The 25,638-nt window shown below is 44.6% G+C and overlaps 1 protein-coding gene across 2 annotated transcripts in view; it reads right to left on the bottom strand.

The window, feature by feature from the left end:
* Positions 1 to 2,160: 2,160 nt before the first annotated feature.
* Positions 2,161 to 25,638, bottom strand: part of LOC148777721 (antigen WC1.1-like) — a 43,449-nt gene continuing 19,971 nt past the window's right edge. Inside the window, exons 8-21 of one of the 2 annotated variants that reach the window (XM_088837370.1) lie at positions 17,275 to 17,589; positions 14,688 to 14,996; positions 14,279 to 14,596; positions 9,406 to 9,498; positions 8,994 to 9,308; positions 7,654 to 7,968; positions 7,268 to 7,309; positions 6,864 to 7,178; positions 6,577 to 6,609; positions 6,277 to 6,414; positions 5,796 to 5,888; positions 5,480 to 5,527; positions 4,242 to 4,385; positions 2,161 to 2,439 (exon numbers count right to left, since the gene is read on the bottom strand). In XM_088837370.1, coding sequence (XP_088693496.1) covers positions 2,294 to 2,439; positions 4,242 to 4,385; positions 5,480 to 5,527; positions 5,796 to 5,888; positions 6,277 to 6,414; positions 6,577 to 6,609; positions 6,864 to 7,178; positions 7,268 to 7,309; positions 7,654 to 7,968; positions 8,994 to 9,308; positions 9,406 to 9,498; positions 14,279 to 14,596; positions 14,688 to 14,996; positions 17,275 to 17,589 — 2,624 coding nt within the window. In that variant the 3' untranslated portion in view covers positions 2,161 to 2,293. The remainder of the gene's footprint in view (positions 2,440 to 4,241; positions 4,386 to 5,479; positions 5,528 to 5,795; positions 5,889 to 6,276; positions 6,415 to 6,576; positions 6,610 to 6,863; positions 7,179 to 7,267; positions 7,310 to 7,653; positions 7,969 to 8,993; positions 9,309 to 9,405; positions 9,499 to 14,278; positions 14,597 to 14,687; positions 14,997 to 17,274; positions 17,590 to 25,638) is intronic. The other variant, XM_088837371.1, reaches the window with a different exon arrangement.

Here is a 25,638-nt window from a genome sequence, read left to right as displayed (position 1 = left end):
CAGCTTTAGCATCAGTCCTTCCAATGAACACCCAGGATCGATCTCCCTTAGAATGGACTGGTTGGATCTCCTTGCGGTACAAGGGACTCTCAAGAGTCTTCTCCAACACCACAGTTCAAAAGCATCAATTCTTCGGTGATCAGCTTTCTTCACAGTCCAACTCTCACATCCATACATGACCACGGGAAAAACCATAGCCTTGACTAGACGGACCTTTGTTGGCAAAGTAATGTCTCTGCTTTTTAATATATTATCAAGGTTGGTCATAACTTTCCTTCCGAGGAGTAAGCGTGGTGACATTTATTCCTTGGAAGAAAAGCTATGACCAAGCTAGATAGCATATTACAAAGCAGAAATATTGCTTTGCCAACAAAGGTACATCTAGTCAAATCTATGATTTTTCCAGTAGATATGTATGGATGTGAGAGTTGGACTATAAAGAAAGCTGAACACCGATTAGTAATACCTTTGAAGTGTGGTGTTGGAGAAGACTCTTGAGAGTCCCTGGACAGCAAGGAGATCCAACCAGTCCATCCTAAAGGAAATCAGTCCTGAACGTTCATTGGAAGGATGATGCTAAAGCTGAAACTCCAATACTTTGGCCACCTGATGGGAAGAATGGACTCATTTGAAAAGATCCTAATGCTGGGAAAGATTGAAGGTGGGAGGAAAAGGTGATGAGGTGGTTGGACGGCATCACTGACTCAATGAACATGAGTTTGAGTAAGCTCTGGGAGTTGGCGATAGACAGGGAAACCCGGCCTGCTGCAGTCCATGGGGTCACAAAGAGTCAGACACAACTGAGAGACTGACCTGAACTGAACTTCCTTTAAGAATTCAATCATATCAGATCGCTCCATCCACATCTTTGAAATGTAAATTGACAAACGTACCTGATCTTCCCATCTATATCCCTTCTTCTGGATCCCCTCTGCCTAGGTCTCCACTTTCTTGCTCTCTTGTCCCACGTGAATACAGGGTGTGGGTGAGCACCAATTTGCCATCCATCAGCTAGAGAGAGATATGAGCTGATACAATTCACTCAGAAGGATAGATAATTGGACAGACAAGAAATGGTAATGTCCTGAAGAAGAAATACAAAGGTATGGAAAGAATGGATTCATAAGGATTTGATAATCGACTAGACATGGGAGAGAACAAGGAGGAATCTATATCTGCTTGAGAAATAAACAGATAAAGTAACCTAGGGAATGAGAGATGAAAAAGGGAGAGGTAGTTAGGTAGAGTTAGAGTTTTAAATGGCCCATGAACACTTAGGCAGGGTAAAGAAAACTGTATCCCTTTTCTCCCAACAGCAAACTCCAACTTTGAAACTCACATCCAAGTCTGGTGACCAAGAACAGGTTAAAACAGGTGATGTGACATCTCAAGCAGAACATACAGGAATGTTCAGGATTGGGTTTTTTCCATGAGTTTGTGAAATGAAAATATCTCCTGCCATATCAGTAAACAAGAAATGTCACAGCCATCAGCAATTTCTGGCCTCCAAATGTGAATGAGGGCTCCCAAAACTGTGATCCAGGGGATGCTGCCATCCCCTGCATGGTGATTGCTGAGGAGTTGGGGGAATGCAAGAAGCAGCCATCTGGCACACCTTAAGGTGAACAAGGAAACAGGATTGGCCCCAGATAGCTGAGGTGCATATGAAAGAAATGAATTCAGTGAGTCCAGAGGCTTGCATCTTCCCACAAACAGAATGACAACTTCCTTAACTTGATACCTGATCTTTGATGTTCAGACTGCCTCTCCCTTTGTTGCAAACTTGTATATAGGCTGACTTCCCCTCCTGCCTCCTTGGAGCAGTTTTCTCAGAGCTGCTGAGATACTGTCTCCAGGGCTTGGAGTCCTAAGCATTCCCACCAAATAAAATAACTCCATCAGGTTCTGACTATATTTTCTGGTTGGCAAATTCATCTTGCTAGGAAGGAGAGTGTGAATGTGGACCAAGTTTAGATGCTTTTTCTAAGTAAGAGTGAAATGAAGAATTTGTGATCCCAGGCAAAGTCATGGCCTCATTAGCCTTTGAAGGAGGTGAGAAAACAGGGCAGTGTACTCATCTTGTATTTCCTTTGAGGAAAATGGTGTTTGAGGACCAATCATCAGAAAGCATTTGACACGAAACTTGGTAATTATTAACAAAGCAAAAGAAAAAGTTACTTTAATCAGAATATTTCATTTTGAGCAATTTCCATACAACATCATCACAGGTCAGCCTCTATTGAAATACAGGCAATTAGAATACCTGAGGCATCATCTTGTATTTAATACAACATCACAGGAAAGTCACTGGGGATGTTCCTGGGACACTGAGTTCAACATCATCATACCCAAGGTCCCCTTTCTCCCCCTGGAGTAGGCAGGGGCTCTCTTCTCCTTCCCCAGGATCAGCTTCCTCTCTAGAGATGTTTAGAGAAGAACCTGAAAGAGCAAAGAGAAGCATAATTAGAACTGAGACAAAGGAACTGAACAGTGTGTTGGAAGCGTGTTAAACAAGTGATGATGCCAAAGCATCCCTGGGACCCAGGTGTGGACAGGAGGCTCAGACTATTTCACACCAGTTACAGTGAGGATGGATCCAGGCTGTCCTCTCAGATCCAGTCCATGTGGTTTCTGCCTCAGTTCATATGAAAATTCTGCATCACAAGAGACCTGTGCTCACACAGGAGCTCTGGGAAGATTTGCCTCCAGGCTACACAATAACAAGGAGATGCCCAGGAACAGGAAGAGCATAACAACAAATTTAAATGTTCTCCTCTCACAGCTGACAGACATGAAATCACAATGAGTGGGAGAGTGGACACAGGGAAAATCTGAGTTCCTCACTCACAAACCAACTCTGCTCTTAGTTACCTTGACGCATGTTCCCAAATGTCCACAAAGAGTATCATGGGAGCATCCACAGATGGCCCCTCCCAGGGACCACACAGTCCCTCAGATGGATAAATACTCTTTTCCAGAGAAAAGGTGTTTTCTCTTGACCAGTGAAATATCTGGAGGAAATTAGACCTTAGCTGACCATAAGCTCTGAGTCAATGAACCACCAACATGGCTTAATGTTAAGGCCACCATATACCATAGACTTTGTACATGTTGTTGCAACCTTATACACAGAGCTCATCTTAAATTATCAGAATGCCTCACAAATTTCAATACTGCAATACATTTTTTAAATCTCTATCTTTCACGTGCAGGGCAGCACAGAGATGTTATCAAAACACTTGTCTGTTTTTGGATTTGATAAATATGCTCAATTAATCTATAAGCTATCTATTTCTTTTGACTACTACACAATGCTTGTGGGATCTTAGTTCCTTGACTAGGGATTGAACCCAGGTCCTAGCAGTGAAAGTGCAGAGTCCTAACCACCGGATTACCAGAAAAGTCCCTAATCTATAAATTTTAATGCAAGCATATCACAAATAAAATGAAAATTTATGTTGCATTATGGAGACATAACGGAGAAGGCAATGGCACCCCACCCCAGTACTCTTACCTGGAAAATCCCATGGACGGAGGAGCCTAGTAGACTGCAGTCCATGGGGTCGCGAAGTCGGATACGACTGAGCGACTTCACTTTCACTTTTCACTTTCATGCATTGGAGAAGGAAATGGCAACCCACTCCAGTGTTCTTGCCTGGAGAATCCCAGGGACGGTGGAGCCTGGTGGGCTGCCGTCTACCGGGTTGCACAGAGTCAGACACGACTGAAGCGACTTAGCAGCAGCAGCAGCAGCATGGAGACATAAATGCCAAAAGTAGAGGGATTCTTCACCCCCAAGGAGTCTGACAGCATTAAAGATGGCATATGGTTGAGAAGTGAAGTGTTAGTTACTCAGTCGTGTCTGACTCATTGCAATTGTAATGAGTTGTGGCCCACCAGGGCTACAGTTGTATGAATTGTAGCCCACCCGGCTACAGCCCACCATACAGTTGTATGAATTGTAGCCCACCAGGCTCCTCTGTCCATTGGATTCTCCAGGCAAGAATACTAGAGTGGGTAGACATTCCCTTCTTCAGGGGATCTTCCTGATCCAGTGATCAAACCCACGTCTCCTGCATTGCAGTTAGATTCTTTACTATCTGAGCCACTAGGGAAGCCCATCAAATGTATGAGATTACCCGTATTTTGAAACTTCAGAGAGGCTGGGCATTGAGGAGCTCAAAGTCACCTTTTCCATGACAAAGACCAAAGATTACAGGGGATCAGCTAACCCCGCTCACCTGTCTGAGACCTCATCCCATCTTCCTTCTCTGGGAGCACTTCCTCCTTACTCCCTTGAGAGTCAGGAGGAAACCCAGTCACTGGTACCTCTTCACCATCATCGTAATCCTCACCAAGGGCAACAGTCCTCTGATCTGGCGCTTCTGAGGGCAGAGCAGGGGTCAGATGAAACCACAGTAAGGCGATTGGTCTGGGAAATACCTAAGATCCTTCTGACCCAGAGCTTCTGAACTGCTAAATAGAGGCACCAGTCACTCCTTGTTTCAAAAGATTTTTTTTTCCTCTGAGACCATGTTTCATTTTGATGTGTCCATAAAACAAAACATGATTTTACATATCTTAATATTTCCTGATTGAAAATATATATACCAAAGCAACTCTCCCACCATTGAGCATTACTAAAATCACTGCAGATGCTGATTGCAGCCATGAAATTAAAAGATGCTTACTCCTTGGAAGGAAAGTTATGACCAACCTTGATAGTATATTAAAAAGCAGAGACATTACTTTGCCAACAAAGGTCCGTTTAGTCAAGGCTATGGTTTTTCCTGTGGTCATGTATGGATGTGAGAGTTGGACTATGAAGAAAGCTGATCACCGGAGAATTGATGCTTTTGAACTGTGGTGTTGGAGAAGACTCTTGAGAGTCCCTTGGACTGCAAGGAGATCCAACCAGTCCATTCTAAAGGAGATCAGTCCTGGGTGTTCATTGGAAGGACTGATGCTAAAGCTGAAACTGCAATACTTTGGCCACCTCATGCGACGAGTTGACTCACTGGAAAAGACTCTGATGCTGGGAAAGGTTGGGGGCGGGAGGAGACGGGGACGACAGAGAATGAGATGGCTGGATGGCATCACCGACTCTGTGGACATGAGTTTGAGTGAACTCCGGGAGTTGGTGATGGACAGGGAGGCCTGGCGTGCTGTGATTCATGGGGTCGCGGAGAGTTGGACACGACTGAGTGACTGAGCTGAACTGAACTGAAAGTATTTTGACAAATTGTGCTTTACAGAAATTTTAAAACCAGTGCGTGACTGTTGTGATTCTGGACACCGAGAGCCTGGCCCCAATGTGAGACATCACAGAACAGCCAGAGAAAGGGAAGGACGGACCCCATCTGGACATAAGGGATCCTTCTGGTCCAGCAAAGGAAGACTGTTCCCCTTACATCTCCTCTCTATGAGGAGGGAAACCCTCCTCCCCAAAGACCAGCCGAGGAGGGTCTACTTCTATTACCTGGAGCAGATCTGGAGTCATTTTTGTCCTCACCATCTGACAGGAGGCCTAAAGTGGAGAAAAACATCACATAACACACAGAATGACCCTCCCTACACCCATGGGACCTGTGTTAAGGCTGAGAAGGAACAGGCCTGGCTCGTGCAGTATAGATGGGGGCTGGGGCTCACAGGGCTCTGAGAGGCCATCCTGCCACTTTGGAGAGCCGCCTCTGTAAGCCTGGGACACACGTGGGGTCTGTGGACCCTGAGAAGATGTGCACTGCCAATGGGAGGTGACAACCAGAGATCCCAGGAGGGCAGGCAGAGACACCCACCTGGGCTGCCCAGAAGACCCTCCTTCTGAGTCACAAGGTAATCGAGCTCCTCATACATGGCTTCAGCAAGAGCATCTTCATAGCTGGATAAGGCTGAGAGACCCCCAGCAGGTCAGAGATGCCGCCCCAGACACCCTGGTCCAGCAGGTCCACCTTCATCTCTCCAGCACTCACAAGGGGGCTGCCAGGGCCTCGGCTTAACCTCCCACCCCGTGCACCATGTCAGGACCTTCTCCCCTGTCTGACCTGAATCCACAGCTCAGCCCCAACTCTGTCTGGTCTCAAAGGAGAGGCCATGACTTATGAGAGTTCACACCCCAGTCCTAAGAACCTCTGTCTATTCAACCCTTAGAGCTCAGCACAGAGCACGTGGAGCTCTACAGACTCAGAACAGTACCTGGCCCAGGTTCCCCTCCTCACACCTGCCCCATCTCCTGCCTCCACACACTCTCCCTGGCCCCCAGGTCCCCCTGCAGCCCACCTCTGCGCTCTGCTCTCCATCTGAGCAGCTGAGTCACCAGGATGACGAGGACCAGGAAGAGAAGGGCCCCCAGGATGAGGCAGAGGACCCCAGGCAGGGAGAAGATGCCAGGGAGAGGATTCGAGGCTGGTCTGGTCCCTAGGAGAGCAAGAGAAGCAGGCTGGAGAAGGTCCTGGGCACAGAGAAACCCCTGTGCCAGCATTTCTGGGGGCTCTGGGATGATGGTATCCCAGCCTCAGACACAAATCTCAGACACCAGAATCTGAGTATTCTCCCCTGCCTGTGGATGGATCACAGTACCTGCTGTAGTCGGGGGTAATGTTGTCCTCACACCTAAAGAGAAAAACAGGAGACTGGGTAAAGGGAATTGGCCAGATCACAGGGCAGCCCATTTTCCCCTTCTGAGTCTGAAATCACCCCTCAGTCTCCACAACACCAGTGTCCAGTCCTCCCAGCTTCCCTGTCCTAGATCAGAGCCCCAGTACCGGGACACTGTCCAAACACAAACTCCCCACTACTCCCCGCCCAGCCCACTGTTCCCTCTCTGCCCCAGTTCACCCAGGGCAGACCCCGAGCCCCTCACTCACCAGAGCACCTCACACCGGCATCCTCCTCGTGCTTGCAGTCGCTCTGCCCCCAGGGCTCCGCAGCACAGTCCCACAGGGAGGACTCCCGGCCCCCGCACCGCACCTCATCCAGCCAGATGCTCCCGTTTCCAGGGCCAAACGTTGCAGCCCGCACGGCTTCCAGGGCCTGGCCACAGCCCAGCTGCTGACACACCACCTCGGCCTCTGCCAGGCTCCAGGAGTCATCGCACACGGTGCCCCAGGAGCCGCTGTGCCAGACTTCCACCCGCCCTGAGCACTCGCTGTCTCCTCCCCTGAGTCGGAGCTTCTCTCTGTCTGAAAAGGCAGCAGCCCCTCCTGTGACTGCCCCTGGTGGGAGGAAGGCGCCCCTGGGAGCCACGGGGGAGGGGGCGGGGCTGACGTACCTGTGCAGGGGGCAGCAGTTGGACAGCTCTTGGGTCTTCTTCCTGCAAACAACGGGGAAACAGTGAATCAGAAACAGCTGGGGGTGGTCCTGTCCCAACATAAGATTATCTAAGGTCTAACTCAGTGCAAATGACACGGGAAAACACAGGCTGATTATCTCCTGGTCTGAGACATTCAACGCATGTGATCATCAGCTGAAATAACTGTAACTGTTCATCATTTATTGGTCTCCACACCCTACAACAAATACAAACACACACACAGACACAGGCACATAGACATTTTGCAGACTCAACTTAAAATCATCACTTAGATTGGAAAGCATAAAATCACTCTAACAACATCCTTCGGGGTTGACACAGACACAGAAGCAGACATAAGTCACCTGTACACGAGATGTAGGCTTCCTCCTTGGGAGAGCAGGACCTGTATTTCCAAGGGTCAGAAGGACACTGCCAGAGAGAGGTGTCAGTTTTCTGACACTGGATTCCATCCACCCATCGGGGTCTAGAACCTTCCCTAAGAGCAACAGAAAAGTTGAGGTTTCCGCTGTCCCCACAGCCAAGCTGTCTACAGATCACGGACACGGTGATGTCTTCCATGGGGCTTCGGCAGACACTGCCCCAGGTCCCGTTGTAGAAAACTTCCAGCCACCCAGCACACTGCTGGTCCTCGCTGACCATCCTGAGGGCCAGGAACTCTAAGGTTGAAAGGGAGGAGACAGGACACAATGAGCACTCCACTCGGTGCTCTGGGTTTTCCTCTCTCCCAGAAACTGTGACCATACACCCCTGACCCAACTGAGGAGATACCCACCAGTTGACAATACTCTCATTGCCTCACTTTTACCTGATTTTGTCCGTTTGTGTCTGTCTTTCTATTTCTACCACGATAATGTAGTGGATACAACCTGAGAGAGACCAACCGGGGCACCTGCAGGATGGAGAACTGACTCCTGCTTCCTGACAAAAACTCTAAAACAGTTTGTGGATGGAATGTGATGTGGGTATTTGGGGATGGAAGCAAAATAATGGAGCCACAGATGTCCACATACCAATTAGTACCTGTGAATATGTTACCTGACCTGGCAAAAGGGACTTTACAGATGTAACTAACTTAAGGACCTTGGGATGTTTAGACCCCAGTTTAAACACCTCCTTAGCCCCACAGTCCTTAGAAATGGACAACCTTTCCCAGTTCCAGTCAGAGGGAAATGTGAGTGAGGAAGAATGGCCGGAAGAGGCGCTGTTGTTGAAGAAGAAAGACATCTCCAAGCCAAGGAATGAGACCACACAGAAACCAGGAAAGGCTGGGAAAGGGGTCCTCCAGGAAGAATGTAGCCCTGTGGACACTGGGGTGTTGGCCCATGGAGACCCTCATCAGACTCCTAGCATACAGAACTGAACAGAATAAATCCGTGCTTTCATTACAGCATCAACAGGATCTCCACACTGTACTCCCACAGGGAACTGAAGAGAGAGCCCTGCTTTCACGTGGAAACTGTCGGAAACGGCTCTGCCAGGAAACACTGCTGGGAAGAAAGGACCAGAATCTCAGCTGCTGCGGGGGGAAGTGAGAGCACCTCGTCTTCACGGCTGCTGGAAAGACAGGTTCCATGGGAGGAAGCCTCTTCTCTGGTCCTTTCAGCATCTCTCCATCAGCGCTCAGATCCCGTCCTCCAGGGCCCTCCCCTCCCCCAGCCTGTGGACAGTGTGCAGCGCGGACCTGAGCAGATGACCCCCGCGTCCTCCTTGTGTCTGCAGTCGTGCTGCCCCCAGCCCCGGGAAGGGCACCTCCACACGTGGGACTCCTTTCCTGTGCAGTTTAGGTCGTCCAGCCAGATGGGCCCTGATCCCGCCCCGAAGTGAGCAGACCCGGTGGCATTGAGGGCGTCTCCACAGCCCAGCTGCCTGCACACCACGCGGGCATCGTCCAGGTCCCAGCCGTCATCACAGATGGTGCCCCAGGAGCCCTGGTCAAGGATCTCCACTCTCCCGGCGCAGGGCCCGCCCCCGTCCACCAGGCGGAGCTGCCTGCTGTCTGAGGAGAGAGAAATGGGACAATGGGGCGTTGACAGGGGGCGAGGGGGCGAGGGGGCAAGGGGTGAGAAGAGTTTTCTGTCCTGTGGGACCCTCACCTGAGCCGTAGGGGGCGCTCTCCTCTGAGGCCGCAGGGCCTGCCGGTTCCCGCGCAGAGTCATTGTACTGGGGCAGCACCTGGGTGTGGTTTCCTAAAGAAACAGCAGTGATCAGAGGGCTGGGATGGTTGAAGTCCCGAAAACTAAATTAAGGTTAAAAAATGACCTAGTAGTGGAGCCTGAAATGACAGCTGTGACGTATCAGTAAAGTTACCATAACTTTAGTATCCACTCTCTCTATTGAGAATTCTGCTTCTGACAGTGCCATGATTTTGGTTTAAGCCAAGTGTTGTACTAAGAATGAGTCAAATAAGGTGTGTTACTCCTAAATCTATCCCTAAGTAGAAGAAGCAAAACAAAATCCTTTCCGAAGAATTTCTACAGTTCTTCATCTTCAATGTTATCATTTAAACAAATACTTATACAAAAGAGATTTCATGGAAACTCAAGAGGCAAAAGGAAACATTGGAAAGAATATCCCAGGGTATCCAGCTATTAGAGTTACCAGACAGAGAATTTATTTTATTTTGTTAATTTATTATTTTTATTACTGGAATATAGTTGCTTTACAATGTTGTGTTAGATTCTGGTGTACAACAACGTGAATCAGCCATAAGTATATATATATACCCTCCCTCTCAAGCATCCCTCCCACCCCATCCACCATCCCACCCTTTTAGGTCATCACAGAGCATCTAGCTGAGCTCCCTGTGCTATATAGCAGCTTCCTGCTACCATCTATTTCACATGTGACAGTGTATATATGTCAGCGCTACTCTCTCAATTCATCCTGCCCTCTTGTAACCACCGCAGTGTGTTTACATCTGTTCTCTAGGTCTTCATCTCTATTTCATCTCTATTTCTGCTCTGTATCCTTTTTCTAGATTCCATTGACAGAGAATTTAAAAGCCATGATTAAAATGCTCATAAAATTAACTCACAAGATATGTATCTTGGCAAGGAAATGATTACAAAAACAAATAAAAATTCTAGAGCTAAAAAACTTAATAGCTGGAATTGAGAACTAGAGAATGAGTGTATCTCTGTGTTATCTCGGCATAAGGTAGAAAGAGTAAAGTGGAAGATCAGAGGACAAATATGCCTCTGTTTAGAAATGCTGGTCACGTGGTAAGTGTCCTAGTTATAGTGCTGCAAAACAAATTCCTCCCCAAACTTAGCAACTAAAGCAAAAAAATATACTTCAGTTTGCTTATGATTTCCTGGGTGTAATCTGAGAAAGACTCAACTTGGCAGTTCTGTCTTGGGGTTTTTCATGTGGTTGCACTTAGATGTTATCTGGGGCTGAAGTCTGCTGAGACTTCACTGACTGTGGTTAATAACTGTGGAAATTCTCTCAAGTATTTTAGGGATAAAGGGACATCATGTCTGGAACCTAATTCAGAAATTTACATATTTAGGGACAAATGGAACAGGAGGGGGACAGACAGAAAAAGAGAGGGAGACAGACAGAAAAAGAGAGGGAGACAGACAGAGAGATAAAGATTAAAGCAAAATAGGACTTCCAATTCAAGATGGCAGCGTAGAAAGACTGAATATGGAATAGAAAAAGTGAAACATACTAGATTAAAGGAAAAGTCATGTTTCACTTTTTCTATTTCATATTCAGTCCTCCCATTTCATTTAGTTTATGTGCTCTGATTTCTCCATCTCTTCTTTTTTTGAATGTTCTTACTCAAGCCTTTATCAAGTGTAGTAGAAAAGCTTTTGTACACACATATATATAAATATGTATAATGTGCATATTTTAGAAAACTTATAAATTTTTGCCTAACTAAAAAATGTATGACATTTTGATTCCAGTGGTTTGACTTAGTATGAATAGAATGCTAGATTTCTAATTAAAAAAATAGATATGCAACAAGTAACAGTGGTTTACTGTATAGCAAAGGGAACTATAGTCAATATCATGTAATAACCTATGATGGAAAAATATTTCAAAAATAATAATGTGTATTTGTATAACTGAATCACTTTGCTGTGCACCTGAAACATTCTAAGTCAACTATACTTCAATAAAAATATATATTTAATGTATATATTTTTAAAAGATTAAAACAAAATACTAACACTGGGAAATCCAGGTAAAGGTCATCTGGGAATTTTTATATTATTCTTACAACTTTTCTGTAAGTCTCAAAAAAAATATTAAAAGGTGAAACAAGTCCAAAAAATTCATTCTTAGGACACTTTTACATATATAAAATTACTAATAGCATCAAAAACAAAATGCCTAAGAGAAAACCTAGTAGAAGATGGGCAAAACCTCTGAGAGAAATTCAAGACCTAATTGAATGGAGGGATATATGATGTCAATGAATTGGGAGACTCAAACTTGTTAATCATCCTCAGATTTATACATAGATTCAATCTAGTCACAATCAAAATACATTTAGGCTTTGGTGGGGGGTGGTGAAAAATAACAAGCTGATTCCAAAATTTATACAAAATCCAAAAGACCTAGAGAGACCAACACAGTTGGCAAGAAAAGAAACAGTGTTAGAGGAGTCATAAATTAAAATCATCCAGACAATATAAAGATAAAACAATTAAGAAATACTGTATTGGTGCCAGGATAGACAAATAATACAATGGAACAGAGTAGACTGTCATAAGGGACAGACACACATGCCCTTCTGCTTATGACAAAGGTGACACTGCAGTGGGGAAAAGAGCCTTTTCAGTAAAAGATTCTGAGTCAGTTGGATGTCCATATGAAACCTGACCCTTATCTTACACAGATATCAATCCCAGAAGGAATGTACAATTATATGCAAGAGAAAATAATTAAATTGCTATAATATTTCACCATGAAATATCTACCTTTTGAGACACAGATGCAAGAACAGACGTTTGGACTCACTGGGAGGAGTTGTTGTGCAGTCGCTCAGTCGTGTCTGATTCTTTGCAACTCCATGGACTGCAGCACACCAGTCTTTCCTGTGCTTCACCATCTCCCAGAGCTTGCTCAAACTCATGTCCATTGAGTCAGGGATGCCATCTAACCATCTCATCCTCTGTCGTCCCCTTCTCCTCCTGCTTTCAGTCTTTCCCAGCATAAAGGTCTTTTCTAATGAGCCAGATCTTCGAATCAGGTGGCCAAAGTATTGGAGCTTTAGCTTTAGAATCCGTCCTTCTAATGAATATTCAGAACTGATTTCCTTTAGGATTGATGGGTTTGATCTCCTTGCAGTCCAGGGGACTCTCTAGAGGTTTCTCCGACACCAGAGCTCAAAAGCATCAATTCTTCAGCATTCAGCCTTCTTTATGGTCCAACTCTCACATCCATACAGGACTACTGGAAAACCATGGCTTTGACTATATGGACCTTCATTGACAAAGTAATGTCTCTGCTTTTTAATATGCTGTCTAGGTTGGACATAGTTTTTCTTTCAAAGAGCAAGTGTCTTTTAATTTCGTGGCTGCAATCACCATCTGCAGTGAATCTGGAGCCCAAGAAAATAAAGTCTGGCACTGGTTCCATTGTTTCCCCATCTATTTGCCATGAAGTGATGGGATCAGATGCCATAATCTTCATTTTTTGAATGTTGAGTTTTAAGTCAGCTTTTTCACTCTGTTCTGTCACCTTCATCAAGAGGCTCTTTAGTTCCTCTTCACATTCTGCCATAAATGTGCTGTCATCTGCCCATCTGAGGTTATTGATATTTCTCCTGGAAATCTTGATTCCAGCTTGTGCTTCACCCAGCCTGTCATTTCTCATGATGTACTCTGCATATAAGTTAAATAAGCAGGGTGACAATATATGGCCTTGGCGCACTCCTTTCCCAATTTGGAACCAGTCCATTTTTCCATATCCTGTGGTCACTGCTGAGTTTTCCATATTTGCTGGCATATTGAGTGCAGCATTTTCACAGCATCCTGTTTTAGGATTTGAAATAGCTCAGCTAGAATTCCATCTAGCTTTGTTGGTAGTTATACTTCCTAAAGCCCATTTGACTTTGTACTCCAGGATGTCTGGCTGAAGATGAGTGATTATCTGGGTCATTAAGATTATCAGGGTCATTAAATTTTTTGTGTCGTTCTTCTGTGTATTCTTGCCACCTCTTCTCAATATCCTCTGCTCTATTAGGTCCATACTGTTTCTGTACTATACTGTGCCCATCTTTGCATGAAATGTTCCCTCGGTGTCTCTAATTTTCTTGAACAGATCTCTAGTTTTTCCCATTCTATTGTTTTCCTCTATTTCTTTGCATTCTTCACTTAGGATGGCTTTCTTATCTCTCCTTGATAAACTTTGGACCTCTGCATTCAGATGGGTATATCTTTCCTTTTTTCCTTTGCCTTTTACTTCTATTATTTTCTCAGCTATTTGTAAGGCCTCCTCAGACAGCCATTTTGCCTTTTTGCATTTCTTTTTCTTGGGGATGGTTTTGATCACCACCTCCTGTACAATGTCATGAACCTCTGTCCATAGCCCTTGAGGCACTCTATCAGATCTAATCTCTTGAATCTATTTGTCAATGGAGGGATGATTTGAGAGAATACCATCGAAACATATATATTACCATGTACAAAATAGATAGCCATTGAGAGTTTGATGTGTAGTGCAGGGCACTCAAAGTTGGTGATCTGTGACAATCTGGAGGGATGGGGTGGAGAGGAACGTGGGAGGAGGGTACAGGATGGAGGGGACAAATGGATGCCTATGGCTGATTCATACTGATGTACGGCAAAAACCATCACAATACTATAAAGTAATTATCCTCCAATTAAAATAAATAAATTTTAAAAAGAGAAATTACTTTTTAAAGCCAGTTTTCCCTCACCCTCTGCTTTTGGGGACATTTCACTTCAGGAGCATCCTAAGTACTACTAGCCCTTCCCTCTCTCTTACCTGAGCAGATCACAGAGGCCGTGTTGCCATGGGAACAGTCAGGACCACCCAGGGCAGTCACAGGGCAACTCCACAGGAAGGACTCTGCTCCCAAGCAGTGAAATCGGGCTGTTGAGATCCGATCACCTCCTTCCACCAAGTGTGGTCCTCTGGGGGTGGAGACAGCAACTCCACAGCCGAGCTGACGACAGACAACATTGGCATTGGCCAGACTCCAGTGGGAGGCACAGAGCACTCTCCATCGTCCAGAAATGTTCATCTCCACCTGCCCCTCACACTGAGAGGAGCCGTTTGTCATGAGCCGGACTTCTGAGTATGCTGGATACGAGATAACAGAATTTGAGAAACATCTCATGATTTCTCACCTGAACAGAGTGTGCAGGGAGGTTAGTCCTGACCTGCATCTCACCTGAACAGACAAGCTGAACAGCTCCACTGTGGTGACAAGTGCCCCCTGGACAGGGCGCTCTGGGGCAGGACCACAGCTTAGGCTCCTCCCCTTCACACCTGAACTCTTCAGCCCAGACCTGGCCATCTGACTCTCTGAAAAGCTTGTGTCCCAGGACAGACACAGCTTTGCCACACCCCAGCTCTGCGCAAATGACTTGGGCAGTGGGGAGTGTAAAGTTCCCATCAGACACTGGGATCCAGTCTTCTCCAGAATAAACTTCTACTCGCCCTGAGCAGGGTCCATCATCTCCAACCAGATGCACAAATCCTGAAAGAAACAAATAAATAAACCCACTGCATGTTCATGATCCTGGCTTGGCAACTGGAAACATGTCACAGGCAATGGTGTGAAAGCTTTTATTTTCCAGTACTGAGGCATGAAGAGAAAATTTGACAGTGTCAGAATTGCATTTTCATGAGCAAGTTTTGGAAGAGAAATCCAGAAGGATTTGCAGAGTCAGTTTGGAATGACTGAATTCAAAAAACCTATATTTTGATGTTGGTTAGGATAAGAATTCCTCATTTAAGGGCCTGGAAGCTATAGAGCCCAAGGAAACTGCACTGCAATGGGCATCAGACTTGGGTGCAGAACTGAGCTAACTCAGAGTGAAATAGGTCCTTGGGATTCAAGAGGTTAGAGGACTAAGATCCAGACAAGGTTAGAAGGCCATCCTGAAATTTCTGGGGCTAGAGGTCCAACCAGTTTTCTCTCGGGAGCCAATACTCAAGTCACTGATACAAGGAAAAATCATTCGAGAGATCTGAGTGCAAGTCAGTCTATAAACAGACTTATGGCTCAAGGAAGGAAAGCTGGATATTATAACAAGTCTACTTTTTATGATTCCCATATATTTCTCATAATCTCTGACGGTGAAAAATTCCATGAATTTCTTAGCCAACTTGAATTGTGAAAAGAAGTTTTCCACAGATGAGTTTCAATATGAAGAAAGGTCAGAGTCATAGGAGAAGGGGTTGGTCCTAGCCATCTTTCAAGAAAGCCTAGGATTTACCAATGAACCAGGGAGAGAACGAGTTCTCAGTGGGACTAAACAAGATGACTAACTGTGTTGATTACTTCATATTAGTGGTTTTCTTCCAACACATGAGAATCTTAGCAAATGCTAAGGAGTGAAGGTAATGTTTTTTTTATTCTATCTATATGCTAAATGGAGCTTCCCAGGTGGCACTAGTGGTAAAAAACCCGACTGCCAATGCACGGGTTCAATCCCTGGGAGGAGGGCATAGCAACCCACTCCAGTATTCTGTCCTGGAGAATCCCACGGATGAGGGAGCCTGATGGGCTACAGTTCATAGAGTCACAAAGAGTCAGACGTGACTGAAGAGATCTAGCATGCGCGCATATGCTAACTGCAAACTAATCTCCTATTTCTTGAGAAACAGTCCTCATGCTGTAAAAAAAGGAGAGGGAGAAGAAGAGAAGACAGAGCAAACAGCCATATATAACTTACAGATTTCTACATTACAGAAGCCTCAGTAGGGGTGAAAGAAAGATTTGGGGAAAATATTTGTCCAGCAAGTTTTAAACACATTTTACCCCTGTGCTCTTTCCATCTGCAACCTAACCCGTTTCCGTTTCCCATTTCTCCCACTGCAGACAAGAGAAAACAATCCTAAGACCTACAAATGGATGGAAAAGAGACTCTGAAAGGAAAGAACTTCTGTAGGGGTGGAGTGTGGCTGGTATGAGGGTTAGGTTAAACTGGGAGTAGACGGGGTATGAAACTGAAAGAGGGAGACTAAGGGAAAGACTCATGACATGATTTGACCTCCAGGGACCATATTTTGGATAGAAGGAAGGTAACCTTGATAGTATATTAAAAAGCAGAGACATTACTTTGCCAACCAAGGTCTGTCTAGTCAAGGCAATGGTTTTTCCCGTGGTCATGTATGGATGTGAGAGTTGGACTGTGAAGAAAGCTGATCGCCAAAGAATCGATGCTTTTGAACTGTGGTGTTGGAGAAGACTCTTGAGAGTCTCTTATACTGCAAGGAGATCCAACCAGTCCATTCTAGAGGAGATCAATCCTGGATGTTCATTGGAGGGACTGATGCTAAAGCTGAAGCTGCAATACTTTGGTCACCTCATGCGACGAGTTGACTCACTGGAAAAGACTCTGATGCTGGGAAAGGTTGGGGGCGGGAGGAGAAGGGGACGACGGAGAATGAGATGGCTGGATGGCATCACCAACTCTGTGGACATGAGTTTGAGTGAACTCCGGGAGTTGGTGATGGACAGGGAGGCCTGGCGTGCTGTGATTCATGGGGTTGCGGAGAGTCGGACACGACTGAGCGACTGAACTGAACTGAACTGAAAGATGAGAGATAAAGAGAAGAGGAGGAGGAGATAGCAAAGAGTTGGACATCACTGAGTGACTGAACTGAACTGATCACTCACAGATACGTGGTGCATTCAAGGAGGATATCTCAGCCGTCTCTAGCTGACACATCTATTGCCCTGGTGATCAGAAACCATCTTCCTTGGAGCTTTCTGTTCTTTCAGTGAGTGGGCAATTCACTGATCATACCTGAGCAGATAACTCCTGCATCCTCGTCATGACCGCAGTTGTGCCGCCCCCAGCCTCGGGAAGGGCACTGCCACACATGGGACTCCATTCTTCCACAATACACGTGGTCCAGCCAGATGGGTCCTGATCCCGCCCCAAAGGGAGCAGACTCCACGGCACTGAGGGCTTCTCCACAGCCCAGCTGCCTGCACACCACGTGGGCATCGTCCAGGTCCCAGCCGTCATCACAGATGGTGCCCCAGGAACCCTGGTGAAGGATCTCCACTCTCCCGGCGCAGGGCCCGCCCCCGTCCACCAGGCGGAGCTGTCTGCTGTCTGAGGAGAGAGAAATGGGACAATGGGGTTCAGTTCAGTTCAGTCGCTCAGTCGTGTCCGACCCTCCGAGACCCCATGAATCACAGCACTGCCAGGCCTCCCTGTCCATCACCAACTCCCGGAGTTCACGCAAACTCATGTCCACAGTGTCGGTGATGCCATCCAGCCATCTCATTCTCGGTCGTCCCCTTCTCCTCCCGCCCCCAACCTTTCCCAGCATCAGAGTCTTTCCAGTGAGTCAACTCGTCGCATGAGGTGGCCAAAGTATTGGAGTTTCAGTTTTAGCATCAGTCCTTCCAATGAACACCCAGGACTGATCTCCTTTAGAATGGACTGGTTGGATCTCCTTGCAGTCCAGGGGACTCTCAAGAGTCTTCTCCAGCACCACAGTTCAAAAGCATCGATTCTTTGGCGATCAGCTTTCTTCACAGTCCAACTCTCGCATCCATCCATGACCACAGGAAAAACCATAGCCTTGACTTGACTGACCTTGGTTGGCAAAGTAATGTCTCTGCTTTTTAATATACTATCAAGGTTGGTCATAACTTTCCTTCCAAGGAGCAAGCGTCTTTTAATTTCATGGCTGCAATCAGCATCTGCAGTGATTTTGGAGCCCAAAAATATAAAGTCTGACACTGTTTCCACTGTTTCCCCATCTATTTCCCATGAAGTGATGGGACCAGATGCCATGATCTTTGTTTTCTGAATGTTGAGCTTCAAGCCAACCTTTTCACTCTCCTCTTTCACTTTCATCAAGAGGCTTTTGAGTTCCTCTTCACTTTGTGCCATAAGGTTAGTGTCATCTGCATATCTGAGGTTATTGATATTTCTCCCAGCAATCTTGATTCCAGCTTGTGCTTCTTCCAGCCCAGCGTTCCTCATGATGTACTCTGCATATAAGTTAAATAAGCAAGGTGACAATATACAGCCTTGACGTACTCCTTTTCCTATTTGGAACCAGTCTGTTGTTCTATGTCCAGTTCTAACTGTTGCTTCCTGACCTGCATACAGGTTTCTCAAGAGGCAGGTCAGGTGGCCTGGTATTCCCATCTCTTTCAGAATGTTCCACAGTTTATTGTGATCCACACAGTCAAAGGCTTTGGCATAGTCAATGAAGCAGAAATAGATGTTTTTCTGGAACTCTTTTGCTTTCTCCATGATCCAGAGGATGTTGGCAATTTGATCTCTGGTGTCTCTGCCTTTTCTAAAACCTGCTTGAACATCTGGAAGTTCACGGTTCACATATTGCTGAAGCCTGGCTTGGAGAATTTTGAGCATGACTTTACTAGCGTGTGAGATGAGTGCAATTGTGTGGTAGTTTGAGCATTCTTTGGCATTGCCTTTCTTTGGGATTGGAATGAAGACTGACCTCTTACAGTCCTGTAGCCACTGCTGAGTTTTCCAAATCTGCTGGCATATTGAGTGCAGCCCTTTCACAGCATCAACCTTCAAGACTCAAATAGCTCAACTGGAATTCCATCACCTCCACTAGCTTTGTTCGTAGTGATGCTCTCTAAGGCCCACTTGACTTCACATTCCAAGATGTCTGGCTCTAGGTCAGTGATCACGTTATCGTGACTATCTTGGTCGTGAAGATCTCTTTTGTACAGTTCTTCTGTGTATTCTTGCCACCTCTTCTTAATATCTTCTGCTTCTGTTAGGTCCATACCATTTCTGTCCTTTATCGAGCCCATCTTTGCATGAAATGTTCCCTTGGAGTCTCTAATTTTCTTGAAGAGGTCTCTTGTTTTTCCTATTCTGTTGTTTTCCTCTATTTCTTTGCATTGATCACTGAGGAAGGCTTTCTTATCTCTCCTTGCTATTCTTTGGAACTCTGCATTCAGATGCTTATATCTTTCCTTTTCTCCTTTGCTTTTTGCTTCTCTTCTTTTCACAGCTATTTGTAAGGTCTCCTCAGACAGCCATTTCGCTTTTTTGTATTTCTTTTCCATGGGGATGGTCTTGGTCCCTGTCTCCTATACAGTGTCATGAACCTCCGTCCAGAGTTCATCAGGCACTCTATCTATCAGGTCTAGTCCCTTAAATCTATTTCTCACTTCCACTGTATAATCATAAGGGATTTGATTTAGGTCATATCTGAATGGTCTAGTGGTTTTCCCCAGTTTCTTCAGTATAAGTCTGAATTTGGCAATAAGGAGTTCATGATCTGAGCCACAATCAGCTCCTGGTCTTGTTTTCGCTAACTGTATACAGCTTCTCCATCTTTGGTTGCAAAGAATATAATCAATCTGATTTCGGAGTTGACCATCTGGTGATGTCCATGTGTAGAGTCTTCTCTTGTGTTGTTGGAAGAGGGTGTTTGCTATGACCAGTGCGTTCTCTTGACAAAACTCTATTAGCCTTTGCCCTGCTTCATTCCGTGTTCCAAGGCCAAATTTGCCTGTTACTCCAGATGTTTCTTGACTTCCTACTTTTGCATTCCAGTCCCCTATAATGAAAAGGACATCTTTTTTGGGTGTTAGGTCTAAAAGGTCTTGTAGGTCTTCATCAGTTCAGTTCAGTTCAGTCGCTCAGTCGTGTCCGACTCTCCGCGACCCCATGAATTACAGCACACCAGGCCTCCCTGTCCATCACCAACTCCCGGAGTACACTCAAACTCATGTCCACAGAGTCAGTGATGCCATCCAGCCATCTCATTCTCCGTCGTCCCCTTCTCCTCCCGCCCCCAACCTTTCCCAGCATCAGAGTCTTTTCCAGTGAGTCAACTCGTTGCATGAGGTGGCCAAAGTATTGCAGTTTCAGCTTCAGCATCAGTCCTTCCAATGAACACCCAGGATTGATCTCCTTTAGAATGGACTGGTTGGATCTCCTTGCAGTATAAGGGACTCTCAAGAGTCTTCTCCAGCACCACAGTTTAAAAGCATCGATTCTTCGGCGATCAGCTTTCTTCACAGTCCAACTCTCACATCCATACATGACCACGGGAAAAACCATTGCCTTGACTAGACAGACCTTGGTTGGCAAAGTAATGTCTCTGCTTTTTAATATACTATCAAGGTTGGTCATAACTTTCCTTCCAAGGAGCAAGCGTCTTTTAATTTCATGGCTGCAATCAGCATCTGCAGTGATTTTGGAGCCCCCCAAAAAAAGTCTGACACTGTTTCCACTGTTTTTCCATCTATTTCCCATGAAGTGATGGGACCAGATGCCATGATCTTTGTTTTCTGAATGTTGTGCTTCAAGCCAACCTTTTCACTCTCCTCTTTCACTTTCATCAAGAGGCTTTTGAGTTCCTCTTCACTTTCTGCCATAAGGGTAGTGTCATCTGCATATCTGAGGTTATTGATATTTCTCCCAGCAATCTTGATTCCAGCTTGTGCTTCTTCCAGCCCAGCGTTCCTCATGATGTACTCTGCATATAAGTTAAATAAGCAAGGTGACAATATACAACCTTGACGTACACCTTTTCCTATTTGGAACCAGTCTGATGTTCCATGTCCAGTTCTAACTGTTGCTTCCTGACCTGCATACGGGTTTCTCAAGAGGCAGTTCAGGTGGTCTGGGATTCCCATCTCTTTCATAATGTTCCACAGTTTATTGTGATCGACATAAACACAGATGTCTATAAATGTACACACATACATACACACCCTTGAATGAAGAAAGGACCTTGCATACTTTAATTATCCTGTGTTTCTTCTATTAAGAAGTACTTGCACATTGTATGCACTCATTCAACAAGTATGGATGGAGAACATTTTCTAAATACCATGAAAGGTGCTTGTTAAATATTTATTAAATAAATGAGCAGATGAATAAAATTCAGTAAAATAAATTTTCTTTAAATCAATGCTAATCAACAAAATAGTGAAGCAAATATAAATTAATGATAATGGTTTATGATAATAAAGTGTATTAAGGAAAATTAGTCCATAAACACAGAATAAATTTATATTTAAAATTTCACTTACATAATTTTTAATGGAAAATAGTTAAATAGATTCTAAATGACAGGGAAGCCTGGCGTGCTATGATTCATGGGGTCGCAGAGAGTTGGACATGACTGAGTGACTGAACTGAACTGAAACTACTCTCATCTATTATTCAGTATAACATATGGGCAAGTGAATATTTTTGTAGTAAGAGGAAACTTTTTAAGGGTATATACAGATTTACCAAGTAGACTTCAGAAAAAGATAGACAAATATCTACTGAGTAAAGCAAAACCCTCCTTGCCATTCTTTGGAACTCTGCATTCAAATGGGTATATCTTTCCTTTTCTCCTTTGCTTTTCGCTTCTCTTCTTTTCACAACTATTTGTAAGATCTCCTCAGACAGCCATTTTGCTTTTTTGCATTTCTTTTCTTGGGGATGGTCTTGCTCCCTGTCTCCTGTACAATGTCATGAACCTCCGTCCATAGATCATCAGGCACTCTGTCTATCAGATCTACTCCCTTAAATCTATTTGTCACTTCCACTGTATAATCGTAAGGGATTTGATTTAGGTCATACCTGAATGATCTAGTGGTTTTCCCTTAAGTCTGAATTTGGCAACAAGGAGTTCATGATCTGAGCCACAATCAGCCCCTGATCTTGTTTTTGCTGACAGTATAGAGCTTCTTCATCTTCAGCTGCAAAGAATATGTAATCAGTCTGATTTCGGTGTTGACCATCTGGTGATGTCCATGTGTAGAGTCCTCTCTTGTGTTGTTGGAAGACGGTGTTGCTATAACCAGTGTGTTCTCTTGGCAAAACTCTGTTAGCATTTGCCCTGCTTCATTCCTTACTCCAAGGCCAAATTTGCTTGTTACTCCAGGTGTTTCTTGATTTCCTACTTTTGCACTCCAGTCCCCTATAATGAAAGGGACATCTTTTGGGGGTGTTAGTTCTAGAAGGTCTTGTAGGTCTTCATAGAACCATTCAACTTCAGCTTCTTCAGCATTACTGATTGGGGCATAGACTTGGATTACTGTGATATTGAACGGTTTGCCTTGGAAATGAACAAAGATCATTCTGTTGTTTTTGAGATTGTATCCAAGTACTGCATTTTGGACTCTTTTGTTTGCTATGATGGCTACTCCATTTCTTCTAAGGGATTCTTGCTCACAGTAGTAGATATAATGGTCATCTAAGTTAAATTCACCCATTCCAGTCCATTTTAGTTCACTGATTCCTAAAATGTCGACGTTCACTTTTGCCATCTCCTGTTACCACTTGCAATTTGCCTTGATTAATGGACCTATGCAGGTTCCTATGTAATATTGTTTTTCACAGCATTGGACTTTGCTTGTATCACCAGTCACATCCACAACTGGGTGTTGTCTTTGCTTTAGCTCTGTCTCGCCATTCTTTCTGGAGTTATTTCTCCACTGATCTTCACTAGCAATTTGTACACCTACCATTCTGGGGAATTCATCTTTCAATGTCCTATCTTTTTGCCTTTTCATACTGTTCATGGGGTTCTCAAGGCAGGAATACTCAAGTGGTTTGCCATTCCCTTCTCCAGTGGACCACATTTTGTCAGGACTCTCCACCATGACCCGTCCGTCTTAGGTGGCCGTATTGGCATGGCTCATAATTTCACTGAGTTAGGCAAGGCTGTGGTCCATGTGATCAGATTGGTCAGTTTTCTGTGATTGTGGTTTTCAGTCTGTATGCCCTCTGATGGAGAAGGATAAGAGGCTTATGGAAGCTCCCTGAAGGGAGAGAATAGCAAGGAGAGATAAGAAAGTCTTCCACAGTGATCAGTGCAAAGAAATAGGGGAAACCAACAGAATGGGAAAGACTAGAGATCTCTTCAAGAAAATTAGAGATACCAAGGGAATATTTAATGTAAAGATGGGCTCAATAAAGGACAGAAATGGTATGGACCTAACAGAAGCAGAAGATATTAAGAAGAGTTGGCACGAATACACAGAAGAACTATGCAAAAAAGATCTTCATGACCCAGATAATCACGATGGTATGATCACTCACCTAGAGTCAGACATCCTGGTATGTGAACTCAAGTGTGCCTTAGGAAGCATCACTACAAACAAAGTTAGTGGAGGTGATGGAATTCCAGTTGAGCTATTTCAAATCCTGAAAGATGATGCTGTGAAAGTGCTACACTCAATATGCCAGCAAATCTGGAAAACTCAGTAGTGGCCACAGGACTGGAAAGGGTCAGTTTTCATTCCAATCTCAAAGAAAGGCAATGTCTAAAAATGTTCAAACTACCACACAATTGCACTCATCTCACACGCTATAAAAGTAATGCTGAAAATTCTCCAAGCCAGGCTTCAACAATACATGAACCATGAACTTCCAGATGTTCAAACTGGTTTTAGAGAAGGCATAGGAACCAGAGATCAAATTGCCAACATCTGCTGGATCATCAAAAAAGCAAGAGAGTTCCAGGAAAACATCTGTTTCTGTTTTATTTACTATGCCAAAGCTTTTGACTATGTGGATCACAACAAACTGTGGAAAATTCTGAAAAGATGGGAATACCAGACCACCTGACCTACCTCTTGAGAAATCTGTATGCATGTCAGGAAGCAACAGGTAGAACTAGACGTGGAACAACAGACTGGTTCCTAATATGGAAAGAACTACATCAAGGCTGTATATTGTCACCCTGTTTATTTAACCTGTATGCAGAGTACATCATGAGAAATGCTGGGCTGGATGAAGCACATGCTGGAATCAAGATTGCTGGGAGAAATATCAATAACCTCAGATATGCAGATGACACCACCGTTATGGTAGAAAATGAAGGAGAACTAAAGAGCCTCTTGAAAGTGAAAGAGGAGAGTGAAAAAGTTGTCCTAAAGCTCAACATTCAGAAAATTAAGATCATGGCATCTGGTTCCATCACTTCATGACAAATAGATGGGGAAACAATGGAAACAGTGACAGACTTTATTTTGGGGGGCTCCAAAATCACTGCAGATGGTGACTGCAGCCATGAAATTAAAAGATGCTTACTCCTTGTAAGAAAAGTTATGACCAACCTAGACAGCAAATTAAAAAGCAGAGACATTACTTTGCCAACAAAGGTCTGTCTAGTCAAGGCTATGGTTTTTTCAATAGTCATGTATGGATGTGAGAGTTGAACTATAAGGAAAGCTGAGCACCAAAGAATTGATGCTTTTGAACTGTAGTGTTGGAGAAGACTCTTGAGAGTCCCTTGGACTGCAAGGAGGTCAAACCAGTCCATCCTAAAGGAAATCAGTCCTGAATATTCATTGGAAGGACTGTTGCTGAAGCCGAAATTGCAATACTTCGGTCACCTGATGTGAAGAACTGACTCATTGGAAAAGACCCTGATGCTGGCAAAGATTGAAAGCAGGAGGAGAAGGGGACGACAGAGGATGAGATGACTGGATGGTATCACCGACTCAATGGACGTGAGTTTGAGTAAACTCTAGGAGTTGGTGATGGACAGGGAGGCCTGGCGTGCCTCAGCCATGGGGTTACAAGGAGTCGGACACGACTGAGTGACTGAACTGAAAGTACGACTGTCTGCAATATACTTGAATAGATATACTGAGAAAGCTACGTAATCAGAGGAAATAGAAATTACAAAGAAAACAAGAAAAAGGCACAAAAACCTGAAACTGAATGAAATATACATAAGTGTAAAATGTACCTGTTAAAAAATATCAGTATTAATGTGTTCTTTCCATATCATCCTATCAAACCTCCTACCCAATCTGTATAGAGATCCTCTGAGAAAGTGATGGCAAGATCTCTGTGAGGTGGTTACTCACTTTCAGGGTCAGAGACTTAACCACCTCCCACTTCCTGGTGCTTTACTGTAGGAAAAATATCATCAACAAAAGGTTTAATAGTTTAATACTTCTTTAGCCTTCAAGTGGAAAAGACAAAGAGATGAGGAAAGAGAGGCAAGGAGTGGTGAATATACGTTTTTGAAATATCTATCACCACATTCTCTCAGGCAACACCCAGCATATCATTCAAGATATATCTGAATGGGGTGTATGGGTTTGTATATGTAGGAAAGAGAGAGAGAGAGAGAAATGTTGGAGGGAATAAGCACTTTGGTTTGAATATCTGTCACCCCCAACATTTATTTATTTCATT

This window comes from Moschus berezovskii, chromosome 6, assembly GCF_049115385.1.
Source record: "Moschus berezovskii isolate FMDL1 chromosome 6, NW_MosBer_1.0, whole genome shotgun sequence".
In the NCBI taxonomy this organism is placed as follows: Eukaryota; Metazoa; Chordata; class Mammalia; order Artiodactyla; family Moschidae; genus Moschus; species Moschus berezovskii.
Note: the sequence above shows the minus strand (reverse complement) of the source record. Positions and strands in the feature narration are given on the sequence as shown.